The sequence below is a fragment of the Crocodylus siamensis genome, chromosome 2 (assembly GCF_052110815.1).
Source record: "Crocodylus siamensis isolate JL-2025a chromosome 2, ASM5211081v1, whole genome shotgun sequence".
NCBI lineage: Eukaryota > Metazoa > Chordata > Crocodylia > Crocodylidae > Crocodylus > Crocodylus siamensis.
In genome coordinates, this window is record NC_143396.1 from 185385658 (window position 1) to 185404903 (window position 19246).

Sequence of the window (19246 nt, forward strand, 5' to 3'; positions counted from 1 at the left end):
TTTCTATTTTTCTTTCTTTTTTTCTTAGAACTTTGATCATGCTTACTATTCAAAGGTGTTCAGCATACTCTGCTGCATCGGGATTATATTGTGCCTTGTCACATCAATAGCAGTGGAGTGGACTGGTTTGAAAGTTGCCAAAAAACTACACTCGGCTCTGCTGAATAAAATTATTTTGGCACCAATGAGGTATTCCTTTGGTTTTACTACAAGCAACATTTGATATTCCTTATTTCCAGACAGCCTTTCAAATGTAGTTCTATTCTGAAGTGACTACAAATATTTTTTTAGTGTAGTTCATTGAAATACAGTGCAAGTTAGGCTCCTAATTGTTTGACTTCTTAAAAAAAAAAATTTAAAAAATCGGACTTCAACTTCCCGGTAAGACAGTATAGATGTTTTTACCCTGAATCAAAATACTAACCTCTGACTTTCCAGAATCTGCAATTTTAATTATAAAAATCGGGGGGGCAGGGTGTTATTACTTCACTAATGCAGGTGGTAGTGGGGTCAGGAAGGCTGCAGGAGGGAGAAATGAGGGGGGGCCAAGGACAAAGGGGCTACCTGACCCATCCCCCCAGCCACTATTTTCCCTGCTGTAGCAGTGAGCTGGAGACAAATATAAGACAACCCTCTGATAATTAGATTCTGTACCTGGAAAATAGTAACAAATTTATGAATTTTCTGTACATAGAACCTAATTATTGGGGGGGGAGGGGGGTAACAGGTCGCCCTCCCCAGCGTCATCTTCCCTGGTAATCCGTGCCTTACAGAGGTGTCCTTGGCATCTTCTCTGAAGTTATGTCCCGCCCTGTACTCGTCTGCCACGTCTTGATGGAAATTATTATGATGATGTTCTTGTGAGCAGGAGACTGCCTATTGTATTTTGTATGTTGGGGCCTTTTGCCTACACAGGCCTGATCCCTGTCTTTCTCTAGCTAGGCCTCCCATTCTAAACCCACCAAACAGGGTTTGACTCTGAGGCTCTAGCCTTTTCTGGTGTCTTGAGGCTTGTGGCCCCCTTTCCTGTTCCGATCTGGAGCCCGGGCCCCCACCCCACAGCCAGGGGATCGAAAGTTCAAAGGCAGGGGACGGCCCTGAACTCACACTCTCCCAGTCTGAAGAGAAAAAAAAATAAAATAAAACCACCTCAGATGCACCAGGCCTCCCCAGCCTTTAAAGATCATGCCTTCAGGCGCCAGGGTCAGTGCACCCCAAAATCCTGTGCCTCTACTGGCACCAGGGCCTATGTACCCACAAAAGCCATGCCCTTACTGGTGCCAGGGTTCCCACTCCATAGCGAGCCCCAAAATGAGGCCTCCTCCTTCCCCTAATAGCCTCACCCAAACCACTGGTGTTATTCAATAAAAAGAAAAGAAGTAAACAGTCCTGTCTGTGGGTAATAACTGCCACCAGCAAATGTGATCCAGAAAAGCAGCATGTCAGTTTACATTCACAGGGTTCATGCTTTGGCTCCTCACCCTCGGCTGGTCCTTGCTGAGGTGTGGCTACTGTCTTTCCGGGACTTCCGTAGTTCCCCATTTCCCGCCTTTGGAGTGCTCACCAAGCCTCTCCATTGGACTCTGGGAGAAACTCCTTCACCTTTGGCTGCTGCTCCTCCATTGCCACTCTGCCCAGGGTTTCTATAGTCCTGGCCTGCCCCTTCCGGTCAGCTGACTGGCTGGCCAGGCTCAGCATTTAACCTCTTCCTTCCCAGCACTCCATGCCCAGTAAGATCTGGCCTTAAAGGGGCAGACCTGCCTTCTGGTAACAGGGCTAGGGTTCCTTCTTACAGGGGGTCATCTTAAATTTAGGGACAACTTAGATTTGAGCCAATATATTAAAGAGAAAACCCAACCAGAAGTCAGGAAGTTGCAGATTCTGTTCTATTGCACTTCTCTTTGATAGAAGTGCTTACTGTGGTGCAATGATTTACTCCTGCACAACTTCACTGAAGCTAATACCCTTGAACAAGTCTTACTAACACATCATTAATGGAATTGCACAAGTATCTTTGACCGTGTAATTTGGCCTGCATAATTCTTATTTCTGGTGCCAGTGCACAAAAGACCATAATCTCAGCCTGGGGCCTCTCAGGCTCCAACATAATGGCAAGATAAGGTATAGAATTCCTTGGTTCCCAATGCCAGATGTGCATGGTGAGCTGGTCTTCAGCACCGGCCCAAAAAAGCCCTCGGTCCCATATATCTACCTGTTGCTATTAGTTCATATAAAACTTTTTTAAATGATTTTTTTCCTGTCATTTATTGCTATTTCAAGAAAAAATAATGGGGTCATGCAAGATTTGGGAATACATTTAGTCTGTAATTTGTATGAACAGAGGAGTTCCTTGTATATGTGAAAGGGAAATGTTTTTTCTTATTTAATTATGTTACTTACATTGTGCAGGGACATAAAGGAAATCTAGAGAGCAAACTGATAGTGCTGAGCCATAGTCAAGTCTTTAATATGTCTGTTTTGGGAACTCAACAATTATGTAGCAGGCTATGTCACTTCAGAAGCACTAGGCCTATTACTCCTTCCTTCCATCTTCTCATATCCTGTCAGCATGTTCCACCTTGGGTACAAAAATAGGCTTAGTCCTTGTTGCTGCCCGGTTCCCCTATATATGGGCAGGCTAGTAGATACTCTGTAGGGCTACCTGATTTGATTCAGTGGAGATTCGGTCCGATTCAGTGGCCGAATCGCCAAATGCTAATCGAATCAGGAGACCCTTTAATCTCTCCAAATTGAATCGGAACCCTCCGAATCGATTCAGTAATTCGGACACAGACACAGCTTTAAATGCTTTTTCTACATACCTCAAGGTGCCAGGCAGCTTGTGAATGCTGCAATGCTGGGGTGAATGGAGCATCCCACAGGAGCGCAGGGGGGGCGGAGAAGTCCCCTGTGCACTTGGCAGCAGACCTGGAAGTGGACCAGACACTTCTGGTCCATTTCCGGGTCTGCCAGGGAGTGCACAGGGGCCCTGCTTCCCCCACACACCCCAGCTCAGCGACTGGTTCCTCCTAGGTCTGGTGGGGGGGAACCCAGGGTCTCCCTGCGGCCGATTGCTGAGTCAGGGAGGTGCAGGCGGACCCCCTGGCACGTTTACCAGTGGTCCTGGAAGTCAACTGGAAGTACTTCTGGTCCACTTCCAGGTTCACCACCAAGCACGTGGCCCCTCCCCGCCACACCTGTGGGATGCTTCCTCCACCCCAGCATTGCAGTGTTCACAAGCCGCGCCTGGTACCTCGAGGTATAAAAAAAAAAAATTTAAAGCTGTGTCTATGGCTGAATCACTGATTTGCTGAATCAGCATTTAATCTTCAGATTCAGCCAAATCGAATCAGGGACAGTGATCTGAATCAACAGATTGAATCATTGCCCCGATTTGGGCCAAATCCAAATTGAATACAGCCCGTTTCACATACCCCTAATATACTGTAGGCCAAAAGTTTCCTCCATATTCGAACTTGGTGTTGCATCATAGGCGTATCCCCACAGTATTCTCTACTGCAGAAGTGGTAAACTCAAACTCATCCAGCTCATAGGCTGGATCAGTGTCACTGGGGTGGTCTCTGGTTCTGGGCTGAACCAGGAGTGATCCTCTGTGCAGTGCCTGTGGTGCCAGGTCCATTTCGCGCACAGGCCATATGTTTAATACCCCTGCTCTACTGCAGTCAATAGATATCCATGTGTTTTAATGCAGAACATAGCTCAAGAGAAATGGGTGTCAGAAGGGAAAATTTTAAAAATTACTTAGGTATTGAATTTCTTACTTTTTTCCCATTTATCATCTGTTATAGATTTTTTGAAACCACCCCATTGGGAAGTATCTTGAACAGATTTTCTGCTGATTGCAATACCATTGACCAGGTACAGAATAAATAAAACTATTCACTGAATTCTGCATGCTGGTTTCCCTGCACACTTCTCCCCACCCCCAACCTCCAGTAAAAACAAAATGTCTCTGAATGTTTCACATGATATTAAGATGGACTAAATCTCATTTAGTTATAATTGGCCAGAGAGGGTTTTAACTTTATTTATTAATTAATCCAACCTACTGAGAGTATTTAGTTTACATGCCTTTATCTTTACATTATGACTTGTGGTATTCTAGTAAAGAGAAGTCCAGTTCTTAAAATTAAGTTCTTTAAACACTTTCAATTAATCAGATAACATCCAAATGTCAGAGTTTGTGGTTTATTTTAACAAAGGGACCTAGTGTTGTCTCATGGTTGAAGCACTTGCTCCTCTTGGAAATAAAATTGCAGCTATAGTATAGTTCCAAACACAAAAGCCAGCTGGTCACTTTATCCTATCGCCATTGCCACTTGCACACATTTTCTTTTGGAGGAATGTCCTACAGTTCATACAATGAAGTGTTGGTATAACGAATTCCAGGAGACTTGCAAACATAGTTCTTTATAGTGAAATGTTGTTAAAGTGAAGTTTGCCAAGTTTGAAAGAGTACTCCCCAGAGGATCGATATATGTAGTGTGGGACAGGCAGCAGATGCCAGAGAACAACTGCAGTGAACAGGCAGGAACATATTGTGAAATCAAGTCAGAAACATAAGCTGGGTACATTGACTATATTATTTTAATACATAAGGTAATACAACATTGTATGATTGATTCAGTGTATAAATCAGTTATCTTCTTCTGCACGTGCTTGATAATGCCTGCACCTGCATGTCTTTCTAAGTAATGTTGGAATATATCTGCACTCTAAAATGTTGTCCGGGACATCTCTGAGTGATAATGGCAACCTCTTTGTGTTTGTAAACAAGAGGAAAATGAATATACAGATACTTTTCCATCTTATTCTTCTTCCCCATTTGATTTTTGCAACTGGATAGCTCTGGCACCACCAGAATATCACTATCTACAGTGATGCAGTATTGGAGTGTCAGTTCAGGAGATATGTCAGTTTTCTAGCACTCCTCCATCTACCATTCTAATGTAGCAGGATCATTGCACTTTGTTCTGGTTGTAGTTTGTCATATCATTGCTGATGTGCCACTGGTTGGGTGCCCGCTTTACGGCATCATTTGCTGATAATACCATGGCTAATGTTTCTTCATTCAGCTGCTGCTATTTGAATGCTACAAAGAACACCAGTGATAGAAAATTCATTAATTTCCAAATTTGCTGAAACTTTTTCCACCATTCTTGATCTGTTGATTGTCTTAGTAGCATGAATGATCCTTGATCCAGTGGCTGCAACACAGTAGATAAGTTGGATAGAAAGAACTCCATTTTCATTATTTTTAATGCCTTGGGCACTAACCTGTGTGTGGAACACAAGCAAAGCAATTTTTCTTTGTGCTACCTTCATTCTAACATCAAGACAAGGAAGCCATTCCTTGAACAGCTCTGTAGTCATCCAAGTCTGTGCATTGGACAATGGTCAGACAACAGACTCATCCCATTTTTAATGCAGCTATGGCTTTTATATTTGCCAGTTACTAATGGCTTTGGCTTATCTGTACCACTTGCATTGCAATACAGCATAAGAGTCAGTTTCTGTTTTGCCTGCTTTGAAGGTGATAACGATCACCCTTTTGGGCTGGAGTTCTGTTGGGTATCATCTATTTGAAAAGACCTATCTTATCTGCATTATAAATATTATTCCTTGAGTAATTTTTCTGGATATTTTGCACATTCCAACTCTGAAGTACAAGTGTTCACAGTGGATTGGCTTCTGCATTGCACAACATGATATATATATAACTATGCTGCCCTTAAAACTGATAACACTGAGTATATTTGCAAATTCCAATGCCTTAATACACAGTAGCCTTCCACTTACTGGATGCTTCTAACATATATATCCAGAAACCTCGTATACATCACATTGTCCACATTTTCAAATCACTGATATGAACATGCAACCCGTGTGCTTTCCTGAATTATGCTTTAAATGTTATGTCTGTCTTTTTAAAAGACTGACAGATTTGATACTGCTGTTATATTTTTTAGCAACATCACTCATTTTGATTCCACTATTCACTTCATTTATAATTTGCAATTTGTCCTTCAGAGAAAATTGCTTAGCCTTTCTCTCCTCTACTACAACCAACAATGCATTGGGATACATGAATACAGAGATATGGTTTGTCACATGACTTCCTGTATCCAAGGCCTATATGCAGTGCGGGCAGGCAAATAACGAGAAAGAAGGTAATGTCACACTACAAAGGTAGTTGCATTTCCTTTTGATGCTACATTTCATCTATTTTTATTTATATTCATTAAAAATTCATTATACTGAAATGCAGTAATATAGGATTGCACAGGAGATGGGTTGGGGATTTGTGTTTTGTTCTTTATCCTGAAAATTTCATTCTCCTGATGTTCCTTATGCCAACATTTCACTGTGTGTGCAGCCACAGCAGAGAGAACCCACCACACTTCTCTAGAACCCACCTGCCAGTTCAGAAAGAGCCCTAAATGCCAAGCTTTGAAATCACAGTAGTGGGGTTTTATTATTAGTGGGGAAAAGAAAGAATAGATATGTTGAATGTCAGCTTATGTATTATACATTTATTTCCCTTCCTTTACTGTGAATATTTTACTGCTCTCTATTTTATTCATCTAGCATATTCCTGCTACTCTGGAGTGCCTGAGCCGTTCCACCTTGCTGTGTGTGTCTGCTCTCGCTGTAATTTCCTACGTCACGCCAATGTTTCTCATTGCCCTAGTTCCTCTCGCTATCATATGTTATTTCATCCAAAAATACTTTCGAGTGGCATCGAGGTAAGGAGATCAACTCGGTTCATTCTGGCAATTGAAATGTGCTCTGAAGTACACGATATGATACCAGGGAACATAGTGTTTAAAAGTGGGTCCTGCCAAGGCTTTGCTCCTGTTTGAAAGTGAGCCAAATTCCTTACTGTGGAAAATGTTCATTTTGCAGCAGCTTTGTTTGGAACTATTAAAATTGAACTTTTGGAAAGCAGGTGGGAAATCTTTGCTTCCATAATGAAACCAGTGATCTTGCTGGAATGAAATGCTTGCCTTTCCAATGGGTTGAGCAATAGGGCTAGGGACAGACGTTACACATAAACTGGTTTAAGTGATTGGAAACTGGTTTAAACTGGTAACAGAACAGAAGTTCAGTGGACATAAACCACTTTCAAAATGGCCAAAATCAGTTTAAGGTAAACCTGGTTGGATATAGTATCAGACTGAACTGATCGGGGTCAAACCGGTTTGCGAAATTTCTGTTCCAGACCCCTCCCGGGTTCAAGTTAACTCACACTCCCCCAGCATCCCAGGTTGCTTTGCAGCTCTGTGGGCTGTGCTGCCTGCTCCAGTGGAGCAGGAACTGCCTCACCCCTCTGTGCTTAGCTTGCTTCTTGCATGCATCCATCAGCCCACAGGAATGGGTAGGGGAGGAAAGAGGCACAGACCCCCAGACCCTCCCCCTGTGTCTACACAGCACATGGGAGGGAGAGAAAGCCTCTGTGGTGGGGGATATTCAATGTTCAGCAGCCCTCCCCACTCCCCTTTCCCAGCTTCTGATTGCCTCAGGAGGGAGAGAGAAATTCTCCGGGCCAGGTGCCTGCTTGTGCAGCCCAGCATGGGGGCACTAGGGAGCCCTCACCTTGGGGAGCTTCCCCTTACCCCAGCCCAGTGTCCTGCAGCCCCAGGGAGCTGAGGGGAATTCTTCCCCTCCCCAACCCCACCACGGCTTGCCTCAGCTGCTCAGGCAGCCTCAGGAAGTGGAGGGAAATTCTTCTGCTCCTTCACATCCAATTTTGCCTCAGCTGCTGTGAGTCTGAGGCAAAAGTAGTTGCAGGAGAGTGAAAGAATTTCCCACCACTCCCTGAGGCTGCCCGGGGCTATCCCTGAGATTCACAACAACTAAGGCGAGCAGCGGTGGGGTTCGGGAGGGGAAGAATTCGCCTCAGCTCCCTGGGGCTGCCCGGGGCTGGGGTGGAGAGAAGCCGCACAAGGCGGGGGCTCCCTGGTGCCTCCATGCTGGGCTGCATAGGCAGGCCCCTAGCTGAGAGGTCTCTTCAGCCTCCCTCCTGTGGCAGCCACTGAAGCAATCAGCAGCTGGGAAGGGGGAAGGGGGAATGCCCCTCAGCTCCCCAGGGCTGCCTGAGCTGGGGAGCCCAGGCTGGTGGAAAACCCCTGAGGGAGAGGCTCCCCCAAAGTGGGCCAGCACCCTTGTGGGGGGACAGCACAGAACTGGGGACACTTGGCTGGGCTGGCAATGGCTAGCAGGCTAGGAGACATGCTCTAGTGCCCTGCCTATTGTTATGGGTCAGTGCAGGCTTCCCCCGCCTTTCCCAGTTGAAAACTAAGCATCCGTTCAGTTGGTTATCAGATCAACCTACACAGCTTAGAGGAAACTACCTAGCAATGGCACCACATACAGGGTGCACAGGGGCATGCCTGCACCCCCTGTCAGCCAGCGTTCCCTGACAGGGCAGGCAGGCGAGAGCACCGGTGTCCCCCTGAGAGCACCAGCTGAGGAGTGGGGGTGCCAGGAGGAGCAGTCCCAACCCCACTTACCCAGGGCTGTCCTAGTGGCATGCCTACAAGTGCTAGCGGTGTGCTGCTGCCACTTGTGGGTCGGTGGGATCGGCTGCAGGGGACCACCCCCTCCCCCCCAGTCTGCGGGATCGGCCATGGGGGAAAGCCCCTCCCCTGGTCAGCAGGATCAGCCACGGGGGGACCCCCATCCCCCCACAGTCACTGACTATCTGCTGAGGGGGCAAGTGCCCTGCCTTCCCGACTCAGGAGGCACCAGTTGCCCATGCTGCCTAGATTGAATCAATTTTGCTTTGGGCTTCTTGACTGTCTCTATACTTAGCCTAGGAGTAACTAGAGACATGGCAGCAAAGCAGAAAGAATCTCAAGAAGCAAACAGAAGAATGGAGTATGCTTAGCAGCAGTGGTCTCTGAGGCTGCCAAAAGATGCATCAGTCTCTCATACCTTCTGTGGGGCTGGCTCAGAGGGCTGTGTCTAGGATCTTTCAATTCTCTATCTATGATCTTGATGTTTTAGTTCTTGGACCAATTTGAATGGGAAATTGCAGAAGAATAAATCATCCACAGACTGGATTGTGATGAGTAGAGTTTAAACGGGGATTGTGGATTCTTATTTTATTACCTGGATTATCTGAGGATCCCTGCCTTTCATCATTTCTGCTCTGTTAGTATCTCTCCTGTTAATCCTAGTACTCAACCCACTGAAAAGGTGAGAATGTAGCTGTTAGTTTGTGTACACTGTGAATTTTAATACAGAAATATTACAGTAGCCATTCCAGTTCACTGAAGCCCAAATGAAGTTTCATAAGTAACTCTGAGAAATTAAAACGGATGAACAGGTTGCCTTCTAGGGGTGAAGTGCCACAGGACATCACAGAGCTCCTATGATGTACATACCAGTTTAATAAGAAATGTCCTCCTACTTTCAGAGGACCATCTCTCTTGCTGTTAGTGGATCCTGAGCACTGCATCAGAATCTATTTCACATTCTTCTTCTTCACCTTGTGATTTTATACTTCAGTCCTGCTGATGTTTCATTTCATTCCCCAAGATACTAGAGAGACTTTTTTTAAAGCAGTAACTGTACTACTTAAGCTGAATTTTAAATATCATTTCTAGGGACCTACAACAGTTGGATGACAGCACGCAGCTACCGTTGCTTTCCCATTTTTCAGAGACTGTGGAAGGTCTAACCACTATACGAGCTTTCAGGTATCTTTTTAAAAAAGAAATAAGTTTATTTTATTTTGAAATATGAAGTATCCAGGATATACATCATGAGCCATATGTTCAGCCTGACTACCATGGGACCTCAGCTTCTACCCTGCAATTTTGTAAGGGCAGATAGTTGCTGTTCAGACATCCTAGAAGATGTAAGTACCTGCTTACATCAGTAAATTGAATACTTAGACATTACAGTGACTTAGAATGTGAGAGTAAAAATTTACCTGTGGATATTTTATTTACAAGTGCAAGAATGGAAGCTGATGTCTGAAAATCCAGGATTTAATGAAGAATTCAAATAGTAATAAAACCTTAGCCCACAGTCTTCCAAGCTCTTTCTTTCCTCAGTGTTTCATAACAGGAACAGCTCAAGATTATCTTATACAACAGAGTGGTATATTTGCTTTAAAAAGTGCTGGCCACCATCTCCTATTTTAGGATACTTGTAAAAGTTCTGCTGAACTTGCTATGTTTCCCCTGACCCAGAATTATCTGTGTTTTTTATGTTGAGTTAGTCAGGCATCTTTCAAGACCTAATCTCATCTAGACATAACCGTAAAATGCAAGTTAAACATTGTTAGCATCTCATCTTTTGAATTCTGCAATTTTAGTGATAATTCTTAAAGCTGAATTTACAGATTACAATAACAGTTTTCATCCAGAAAGTTATATATCTATTGAATAGTATAATTCATTTTTTCTCTCATTTTTTAAGGAAAAATGGTAATTTAGAACTTTATACTTAGATTTAATGTGTTTCATATTTAAATTGTCCCAATCAGGATTTCACGCTCAGAGCTCAATGATACAACAGTAAATTGGTATTTTTGCTGCTATTTGGCTGGTGTAACAGAAGAGCACCTCTGTAATTTCTTTGTTAATTATTATTAACACACTTTTTATTCATTTCTTGAATAACAGTATTCTCCATTTTCTTGGTATTTGTTCAGCTGTGATCCCCTTAAAGGATATGTAATTCACTATACCTTTCAGGTATTGCATTTCTTTCTTTCCCTTTTATTCTCATTCTCTTCTACTTTGGAGGAAGTGAGGAGGGCTTCTTGAGCATTAATCCTCCACTGCTTCAGGTTTTATTAGAAAAAAGTCCTCTTAGTGCCATTTCCTTGATACTCTTGGTTGCTTAGAACAGTCTTTTTAGATTTCCTGTTATCACTGTGAAATGAACAGCCCAGCAAAGCCTTCTCAGAATTTAGGAAGGTGATGCTTGCTTGTTCATCTATTTGAAATCCCAGACTAGCTGATGGGGCTGTGACCTCCCCCTAGCAGTAGACTGCCAGTAAGTTGTGTATTCCATCTACATGCCGGTTTTCTGGTTTGGCTTGCCTCTTGGCTATTTTTAGAACAACCTTGTTTTTCAGCTGCCTAATGAGTAATAGCAGTGGAGTTTAGACTGCCAGGCCTAAGCAAAGTACTCAGTCCTTATATCCCTAAAAATAACACACTACCCCAAGGATCCAGTCATGTAGCTAGCAGGTGCCAGTTGTTCTTCGGAGTGTCCTTACTGTTATTTATTCACTGCCCTGTATTTGCTCAAAATGGCTAAGAAGAGACACTTATAAAGATCCAGGAAGGCTGTCAGAAAAACGGCTGCTATTGTTGCTGCTGCAGCCACAAATAAACTTTCAGCGTGTAAGTTTGGCATATCATGTCCACATCTTACCCTGTGCTTTGAACACTTTGATATAGTTGCCCTAAACAATAAATAAACTGTGAGCATAAGGTTTCCAGCAGAAAGGATGTTAAGCTTCCTTGTAGGTCAGGGGGACCTGAACTTCTTGGGTGCTTTGGGAGCAGCTTTTGTAGAAATATTCTTTGATTTTTGATGCACTCTATTGACAGTGAAAGTTTGAACTTCCCCATCTCCAGTTCAAGACCCCCACACATTCCCTTGTGGAACTATACCACGTCAGGATCCTTACTTAGCCTTTTATTGTACCTTGGTTGTTGGATAAGGTGTGAACAACCTAAACGTAATAATCCACAGCTCTGCGGCTCACTCCTTTTCTAAAGGCCCAGTAACATAATATAATAAGTAACTTTATTGGACATTTGGGGGCTGTGCTTGGAAAGAGGTAAAAGAACATTTTTATTTGATACACAGTGGAATTTAACTACACAGTCTGTGTGCCTTATCATTTGTGCAAAACATTGATTGTGCCCCTCATGACTGTTTAAAGATTTCACTAGCAGAGAGCTGTATTTTATAACTAAGGCTTCATTTATTTAAAAAATATATTCTACAGTGCATCTGGCAGTAGACTGTGTAGTGTGCTCCAGTACAATTTTTTATTTACAGCTGTCAAAACAGGGGTACAAATGGAACATGATTTGCCTATCTGCCAAATTTAAAACATATACCAGCAAATAGTCTGATATACCCGTGCAGCCCCAATAAAGTCATTGCAGGATTATAGCCTAATTCACAAGATTCACTAATTTATAAGTTATAATCATTCATGCAAATTGTTGTAATTTTACTGGGGAGATTTATACAACTCCCAGTAAAGATTTGGATCACAACAGAGTTTAGGTGGCAGTGAGGCACATGGGTGAGATCAGTTTGATTACTAGGTGCCTAAGTAGTTTTATGGTCTCTGAATGCATATACACATGCGCTTTATTGCACAGTAACCTATTTGACTGCGCATTAAAGCATCATGTAAAAATGATGCAAATACATTAATGAGCAGTCAAATAGGCTACTGAGTATTATGCGTCACTAAAAAAAGTGCACTTTTGCTACTGTACATTAGAGCAGCCTAATGTGCTTTCATAAGGAGGTACTCATATTGGAGGTACTACATTTAATGCGCATCAGGAGAAGCACATCAGTGCACATCACATAGATGCACCCACTGGCCATGTCTAGACAAGATACTGACTGCACAGTAGCTGGTGAGTACTGCACAATAGCATCATGTGGCAGAAAGCATGACATGACTCTACTGTTCAGCAGTCACAAGCTACTGTGCAGTCAGCGTCACAAAATAGCCATTCTTCGGTGCAACTGTGCAGTAACTCAGCCAACCACTCCCCTGTCTCCCCTGTCTGGACATGGAAATACTGTTTGAATTTCTCATGTGGACCAGGGGATGTTCCAACCTTTTGGCATGCTGACTTAAAGTCTAAGATAAATACCTCTTGAAAAAAGGACCAACAAACCCCTTTTTATTTGGTGTTTTTTTCTCTCCAAAGTCACTCCTTGTTTTGCCACTCTTCTTTTTGAAGGTATGAAGCCCGGTTCCGACAGAAGCTTCTTGAGTATACAGATTCCAACAACATTGCTTCCCTTTTTCTCACTGCAGCCAATCGATGGCTGGAAGTTCGCATGGCAAGTATTTTACCCTTTGTGTATAAGTGTTTATGCTTTGCTGTGGTCCAGACACTGCTGCTGCCCTACTTTGGTATCTGATTTGTTGTATCCTCACAGTGGAAGAAACTCAAATCACCCATCCAGAAGGGTACTTTGTGCCTGAAAGCGTATCATTTATATAAAATATTGATTCTGCCTATCTCCTAACTCTACAGTTAGTCCAATAAAAGTTATCCCCTTGTTTCTCCCATCCAGTTAAGGCTTTTTAAACTACTCAGGTTGCTCGTTGTTCAAACACCTGCTGATTTAAGCATAATAGACACTATGTGGCATATATTTGGTTTCTCGCACACTGCCTTCATAATCTTAAATAAAAAATCTTCACAATGTAATTGGCTGGATTCAGCATGAGGCTACTGAGGCAACTGACTTTGTCTCTTCATCTGTAAATTGAAATGACCGCTGAGGACAACAGCAGAGAAAATCAGACACAAGCTGAAGAGACTGTTCTAATTATGTAGCTATGTAATTTCATTGCAAATTATGTACAAGTTGGTAAGAAAATGGTTACATCCTGAACCTGAATTGACAGGACTGTTATATAGGTATTTTTAATGAAAACTTGCCACCACTTGGTTGGATTTCCCATCAGGAAAAGAATCAACACCACAGGCTGTACCTGTTACTCCAGGGCTGGTGAAGTTTTGTCCAACTTGCATATGGGAGAATGATCAGAGGTTCTTTGTATCAATAATCTGTCCAACTGTGCAGCCCCCTCCTACACAGCTATGCTTGTCAGCGCTTGGTTTTGTCATCTGACAGCCCCTACTGAATTTCCTTGTGATGGTGCTTTCTGCTTGCATAGGAATGCATAGAAAGATTTGGCCTCAGCACCGCTTGGATTAGCCAAAGGCTTTCTGCATGCTTGCTCCCTCCATAGTGCCCCTGCTCAGTACAGCAGTTTAGCCCAATAAATGGTTGGTTAAAAATGAGCCTTCAAGAAAGCAATCCAAAGAGCCTGTAGGGGTGTGCAGGTGTTAGCACTTGTACCTGTTTCTGCAGTGCATGGCTGTAATTAGTCATGCTATAAAGTGGGCTCATTTCATATGCATTCTGGATAGAGCAGCACATGTATTGCATGACAATGTGCATGTTATGTTTTTAGACTTTTACACACACTGGTAATTTGCTGCTTAAATGCATGTAACTTTTTTGGTGATTTGAATGAAAGTGCCCAGCCTGTGGTCTGTATCATTATTTGCACTACAGTGGTATGTAGAGACCCTAATCACGACCAGTGCTGTATTATTCTGTACACCAGAGATGACAAACATATGGGGCCTCTGGTGGGGCAAGAGGTTACAGTGACATTAAGTCCTATGGCTGTTAGCAGGGCCAGCACCCACAGGGTTAACAATGCCACTACTCACTTTGCCACCAAAATCCCAGGTTACAAAGCCTGTTAGGGATGCAGTTCTGTGGTGGGGATGCAAGTGGTGGTGGCTTTCCCCTACCCCCGCCCCCAACGTGCTGGCACCACCAGCACAGCAGCTCTAGCAGTCACAAGGGCTAATGCTGCTGCCATTTTTCCCACAATCAAATTTTGGCATCCCAGTCTCCATTAAAGACACAATTTTGTGGCAATGGGGCAAGCAGCAGTGGCATTAACTCCTGTAGAGCCCAGAGTCACTGTGTTGGTGGAGCCAGCATCTGGGGAGTTAACACCACCGCTGTTCCCTTTGCTGATGGAGGTGAGTTGTCCAGCCCAAGAGAAGCCCTATGGTCCAGATCCAGCCTGCCATGCCAAATAAGTCTAACATCCCTGCTCTTCACAAACATAGAATAAGACTATTTCTGCCCCACAGACCTCACATGAAAAGCCTTGCCAATGTCCAAAAAATATACTATTTTAATGATATCAGTTTAATTGTATAAGCCCCTCCATAGTGCGGACAGTTATATTGTATAATGGTGTTTGCACAAGTATAGCTAGTAGGGCTGTGCGAAATTTTGCCGACAGTTTTGTTTCGACACTGTTTCGACTCATTTCAAGCTCAAAATAGCAAAATCAAAATGAAACAGAGAGCTTCGAAACAGCCTTGAAGCAAAACGAGGCAAGTTGAAACATTCAAAATTTTCAAAATGTTTCGAATTTCAAAGCTCAAGCTGTGCTTGCCTGCAGGGAAATAGAAACTAAAGTAAGGAGAGGGACGGGGAAGGAGTGCTCTCATTATTGACTGTAGCTGGCCAGTGACTGTCATCTTTTCCTGAGGTCCCTTCCAATCCCAGTGCTCTGGGGGAAGGATGGAAAAACTGCATAAAAGGCATTGTTTGAACTGCCCTGCTTTCCACCTTGGTGTCAGCTGAGTGAGGGCATGCCTCACACGGTGTCACCCACCCGTGTCATGAGTTTTGCCTGTCGGCAGCTAGAGGAGCAGGGTCCCAGAACCCAGACTCCCCATACACCTATCTCCTTGACAGCTGGCAGGCTTCGTGGCCTCAACAGGGGCTAGCAAGCCTGCAGCTTTCACCCTGCTGCGCCTTGTCACACAGTGTCACCCATGTCATGAGTTTTACTCCAAACCCCTGCACTCATCTCCTTGAAACTTGGTAGGCTTCATGCCCTCAGCAGGGGCTAGCATGTCTGCATTTTTGACCCTGCTGTGACTTAACACATACATGTGACATGAGTTTTTTGCTTTCACGATTTGCGGTGCAGTTTCCCCCAAACCCCTGCACCTATCTCCTTGAAGCTTGGTAAGCTTCGTGCTCTCAGAAGGAGCCACCATTCTGGCACGTTTCATCCAAATCAGGCCAGAAATGACCAATTTATAGGCTGTTTCAAGCTTCTCCATTATAGCCTATGGGCGAAATGTCAAGACAGTGTTGAAACAGCAAAACTGTTTCAACAAAATGAAATGGAACAGCAGTTTTGAATCAAAACAAAATTCAAAACGAAATGCTGTTCTGTTGAAATGTTGAAATGCAAGTCAAAACAATGGTGCCATTTTGCACAGCCCTGAAACTAGTCCCTATATCTTCAGCAGATAAACTATCTCAGTTTAAAGTTTAACTGCATCCTCACTAGACTGTTTCAGTAAAACTGTTTCAGTACAAAAATCCTGCAGCTACCTGAAATAATTTACTAGTACCAAAAGAAAAGGGTTAACACCAGGTCTGACTTCATACAAAGCAGGAAATCAGCAGGACCTATTACAGACTAGAGGGAGGAATGGGAGAAATGGAACAAAGAAAGCAGCAATAAGAATGCATGAATAAGCCAGTTGTGTGCATAGGTGTTTTAAATTTTTCTGACTGCATTTCATCCTTAGCTGAAGGGTTTAGTGTGCACAAGGGTCTAGCATTTCAAATGGAATCTGTTGAAAACCTTTGCACAGGCAGCAAATTAATGATGGCACCTTTTCCTATTCCTTCAGGAATACATTGGTGCATGTGTGGTTCTTATAGCTGCTGTCACTTCTATTACCAACTACTGGAAGGATCCCCTCTCTTCAGGACTTGTGGGCTTAGGACTAACCTATGCCCTTATGGTAAGTCAAATCAAGCTTTGGGATTGTGCTCTGAAGGTTTACAAGAAAGTTCTGAAGAAAAGCAAAGACAGGAAGAATGGAAGATTCCTGTCTACACATCCATGGTGTGAAGCTATAAAATGAAAGCAGAAGGCAGGCTAGATCTGCACCTTACTATAAACTAACTAAATTATATCCATATGTAAATATAAATATAAACTTTTAACAAGCTATTTATATATAGAGAGAGAAAGAGAGAGCAAGTGCACCTACAGCTCACATGAAAAAAATCAAAAGCTATCCTGAAGGGATTAAAGTTTCCACTGGCCAAATGATCTTCCAATATGTTTCTTTCCTAGTGTTTCCTATCAATGGTAAGTACTAAATGTGTTTTATTTATTTATTTATTTGATTTCAGGTGTCTAACTACCTGAATTGGATGGTTCGGAACTTGGCAGATATGGAAATCCAGTTGGGAGCTGTGAAAAGAATCAATGGCCTTCTAAAAACAGAAGCTGAAAATTATGAAGGACTTCTTAGTAAGTATGGTATTGTAAAGTTTAAGAAAATAGCTTGTTAAAAGATTAATGATTTGCGGTGTTGCAAACAATGACTTATGCAAACACTTAATGAGCTGATGAACTGATCACAAGTGGGGGTGTTTTCTGCCCTGGGCTCAGCTCCATCACAGATTCCTCAGAACTGGCCTGACCGAGGTGAGATCCAAATACAGAACCTGAGTGTCCGTTATGACAGCAACCTAAAGCCAGTCCTGAAACATGTCAATGCTCACCTTTCTCCAGGACAAAAGGTAAAATAGCATGGGTGATTTGAAAAAAATGATCCATTCGCTAGTCAGACTTGTGGGAATGTTGCCAGATAATTTTTATGAATGGATCCAAAGTTTCTTGTCAGCCAAATATTTTCAAAATTGTTTAATCCAGCTCTGATCCTATTATACCAGCTTTTGTTCTAATTTTCTTTTATAGTTTTATAGGCACTGATGCCTTCCATACATATACTGTTACAGTAAAAAGGTAGAACTGTACAATACCTCTCCATGGTCAGATTGCTATTGATTGTGGAGGGTTTTGCCTTCCTCTGTAACAGGGGGCATGGCCCTCTCCCTGGAATTTCTTGAGCATAAACTGACAACATTTCATAAAAGCAAGATGTTGGCTGCTGTTGTCCCTCTGCTTTACCGGTGGCAGGTTAGGGTGTTAGGTCTGTGTTGTGTCAGGGCTGATGTAGAGTTTAGATTATGGATTGTATGGGATAGTTTGAATTGTGGTGATATGGCCTCAGGCAAGGGATTTAACTAGATGACCTCTGAAGGTCCCTTCCAACCTTACCCTTCTGTGATCACTTCAATGATCACTTCTATGACCTGGCAACTTCCTAGTGTTTTGCTGTGGGACACAGGGCCCAAAATAAGGAGCACTGACCCTTGCAGAGGATAGACACACTTTCAGCATTCCTGAATGGCACACTGACCCTTATCCTGTTTCTCCTTTTTTGTCACTTGTTCATAGAATCATAGAGAAGCAGGGCTGGAAGGGACCCCCAGAGATCATCTAGTCCAACCCCGTGCCTGAGGCAGCATCGTCCCTATCCAAACTATCCCATACAAACCATAAAAAGCTGCAATAGCCTCCCCTTTTTAATGTTACATGTCTGTGTCCCACTGTTAAAGAAATTGTTTCACCCAGAAGTGCCTCCTCTGGAGTACTGAGCTTTCCTGTCAGCATTAGTCAGCAATCCCCGTGTTCTGAAAGGTTGACTGTGATGGATTCCTCTTTAGGACTGTCCTGGAAGGCTACCCATAACCTAACCCTAAATGACGGTATTCTCCTTTAAAGAACAAAAGTTGAAATTTTGGACACCCACCCTCCACTCCCATTTCCAAATCAGTTCATGTTGGCCATTGACTTAAGTTGAGATGTTTGTTGTAAACGCACCCTTCCGGTGTTATCATCTTCTGATCATATAATGTTTAATTGTCTTGTTTCTGTGTTGTAGATTGGAATCTGTGGCAGAACAGGCAGTGGGAAATCCTCCTTCTCTCTTGCTTTCTTTAGAATGGTTGACACCTTTGAAGGTAGGCACACTTCTGTCATTCTGGTGACAGTTGACTCTTGAGGAATCAACTTTGATCTCATTGTCTATCAGCTGCAGTTTTGAATTATAAAGGCAATAAAACTGTGATAGACATTGGCGACATCTGTACAAGATGCTGACTGCACAGTAGGTTGATACTACTGTGCAGTGATGTCATGTGACAAAAATCATGCTGAGACACTACTGCACAGTAACATTAGGCTACTTTGGGGTAGTGTCACTTAAACAGCATGCACTGGCACTAATGTGTAGTAACTCCACTTACTGCCCATTTATTTACTACTTGTTTATACTTGTATATACGTGTTTACTACTTGTTTATACTTGTATATACAAGTAGTACTTGTATAAACAAGTACTAAATAAATGGGCAGTAACCACTGCACAGTAGTGTCTCCTATAGACACACCCATTGTTGGCCTTATTTAAAGTAAGAAGTTGCTTGCATACCTTTCATCAGTTTCAATCATCCTGATAATCCAGAATCAATATGAAACCTCATCCAATTTGCCAGATCTATTCTAATA

General features: G+C 43.0%; 1 protein-coding gene and 1 long non-coding RNA gene across 5 annotated transcripts in view; one reads left to right on the forward strand and one right to left on the reverse strand.

Annotated features, from left to right (window-relative positions):
• The window catches only part of LOC149871469 (uncharacterized), a 96733-nt gene extending 85681 nt beyond the window's left edge, over nucleotides 1–11052 (reverse strand). Inside the window, exon 1 of the long non-coding RNA XR_016440246.1 lies at nucleotides 10724–11052. This is a non-coding gene — a long non-coding RNA (uncharacterized LOC149871469). The remainder of the gene's footprint in view (nucleotides 1–10723) is intronic.
• ABCC8 (ATP binding cassette subfamily C member 8) overlaps nucleotides 1–19246 on the forward strand; it is a 148145-nt gene that overhangs the window by 117783 nt on the left and 11116 nt on the right. For all 4 annotated transcript variants that reach the window (XM_090032571.1, XM_090032572.1, XM_090032573.1 and 1 more), the window contains 9 exons: nucleotides 29–189; nucleotides 3810–3879; nucleotides 6610–6767; nucleotides 9633–9725; nucleotides 12987–13089; nucleotides 16509–16622; nucleotides 17020–17140; nucleotides 17282–17412; nucleotides 18621–18699. In XM_090032571.1, the coding sequence (XP_089888697.1) occupies nucleotides 29–189; nucleotides 3810–3879; nucleotides 6610–6767; nucleotides 9633–9725; nucleotides 12987–13089; nucleotides 16509–16622; nucleotides 17020–17140; nucleotides 17282–17412; nucleotides 18621–18699 (1030 nt within the window). The remainder of the gene's footprint in view (nucleotides 1–28; nucleotides 190–3809; nucleotides 3880–6609; nucleotides 6768–9632; nucleotides 9726–12986; nucleotides 13090–16508; nucleotides 16623–17019; nucleotides 17141–17281; nucleotides 17413–18620; nucleotides 18700–19246) is intronic.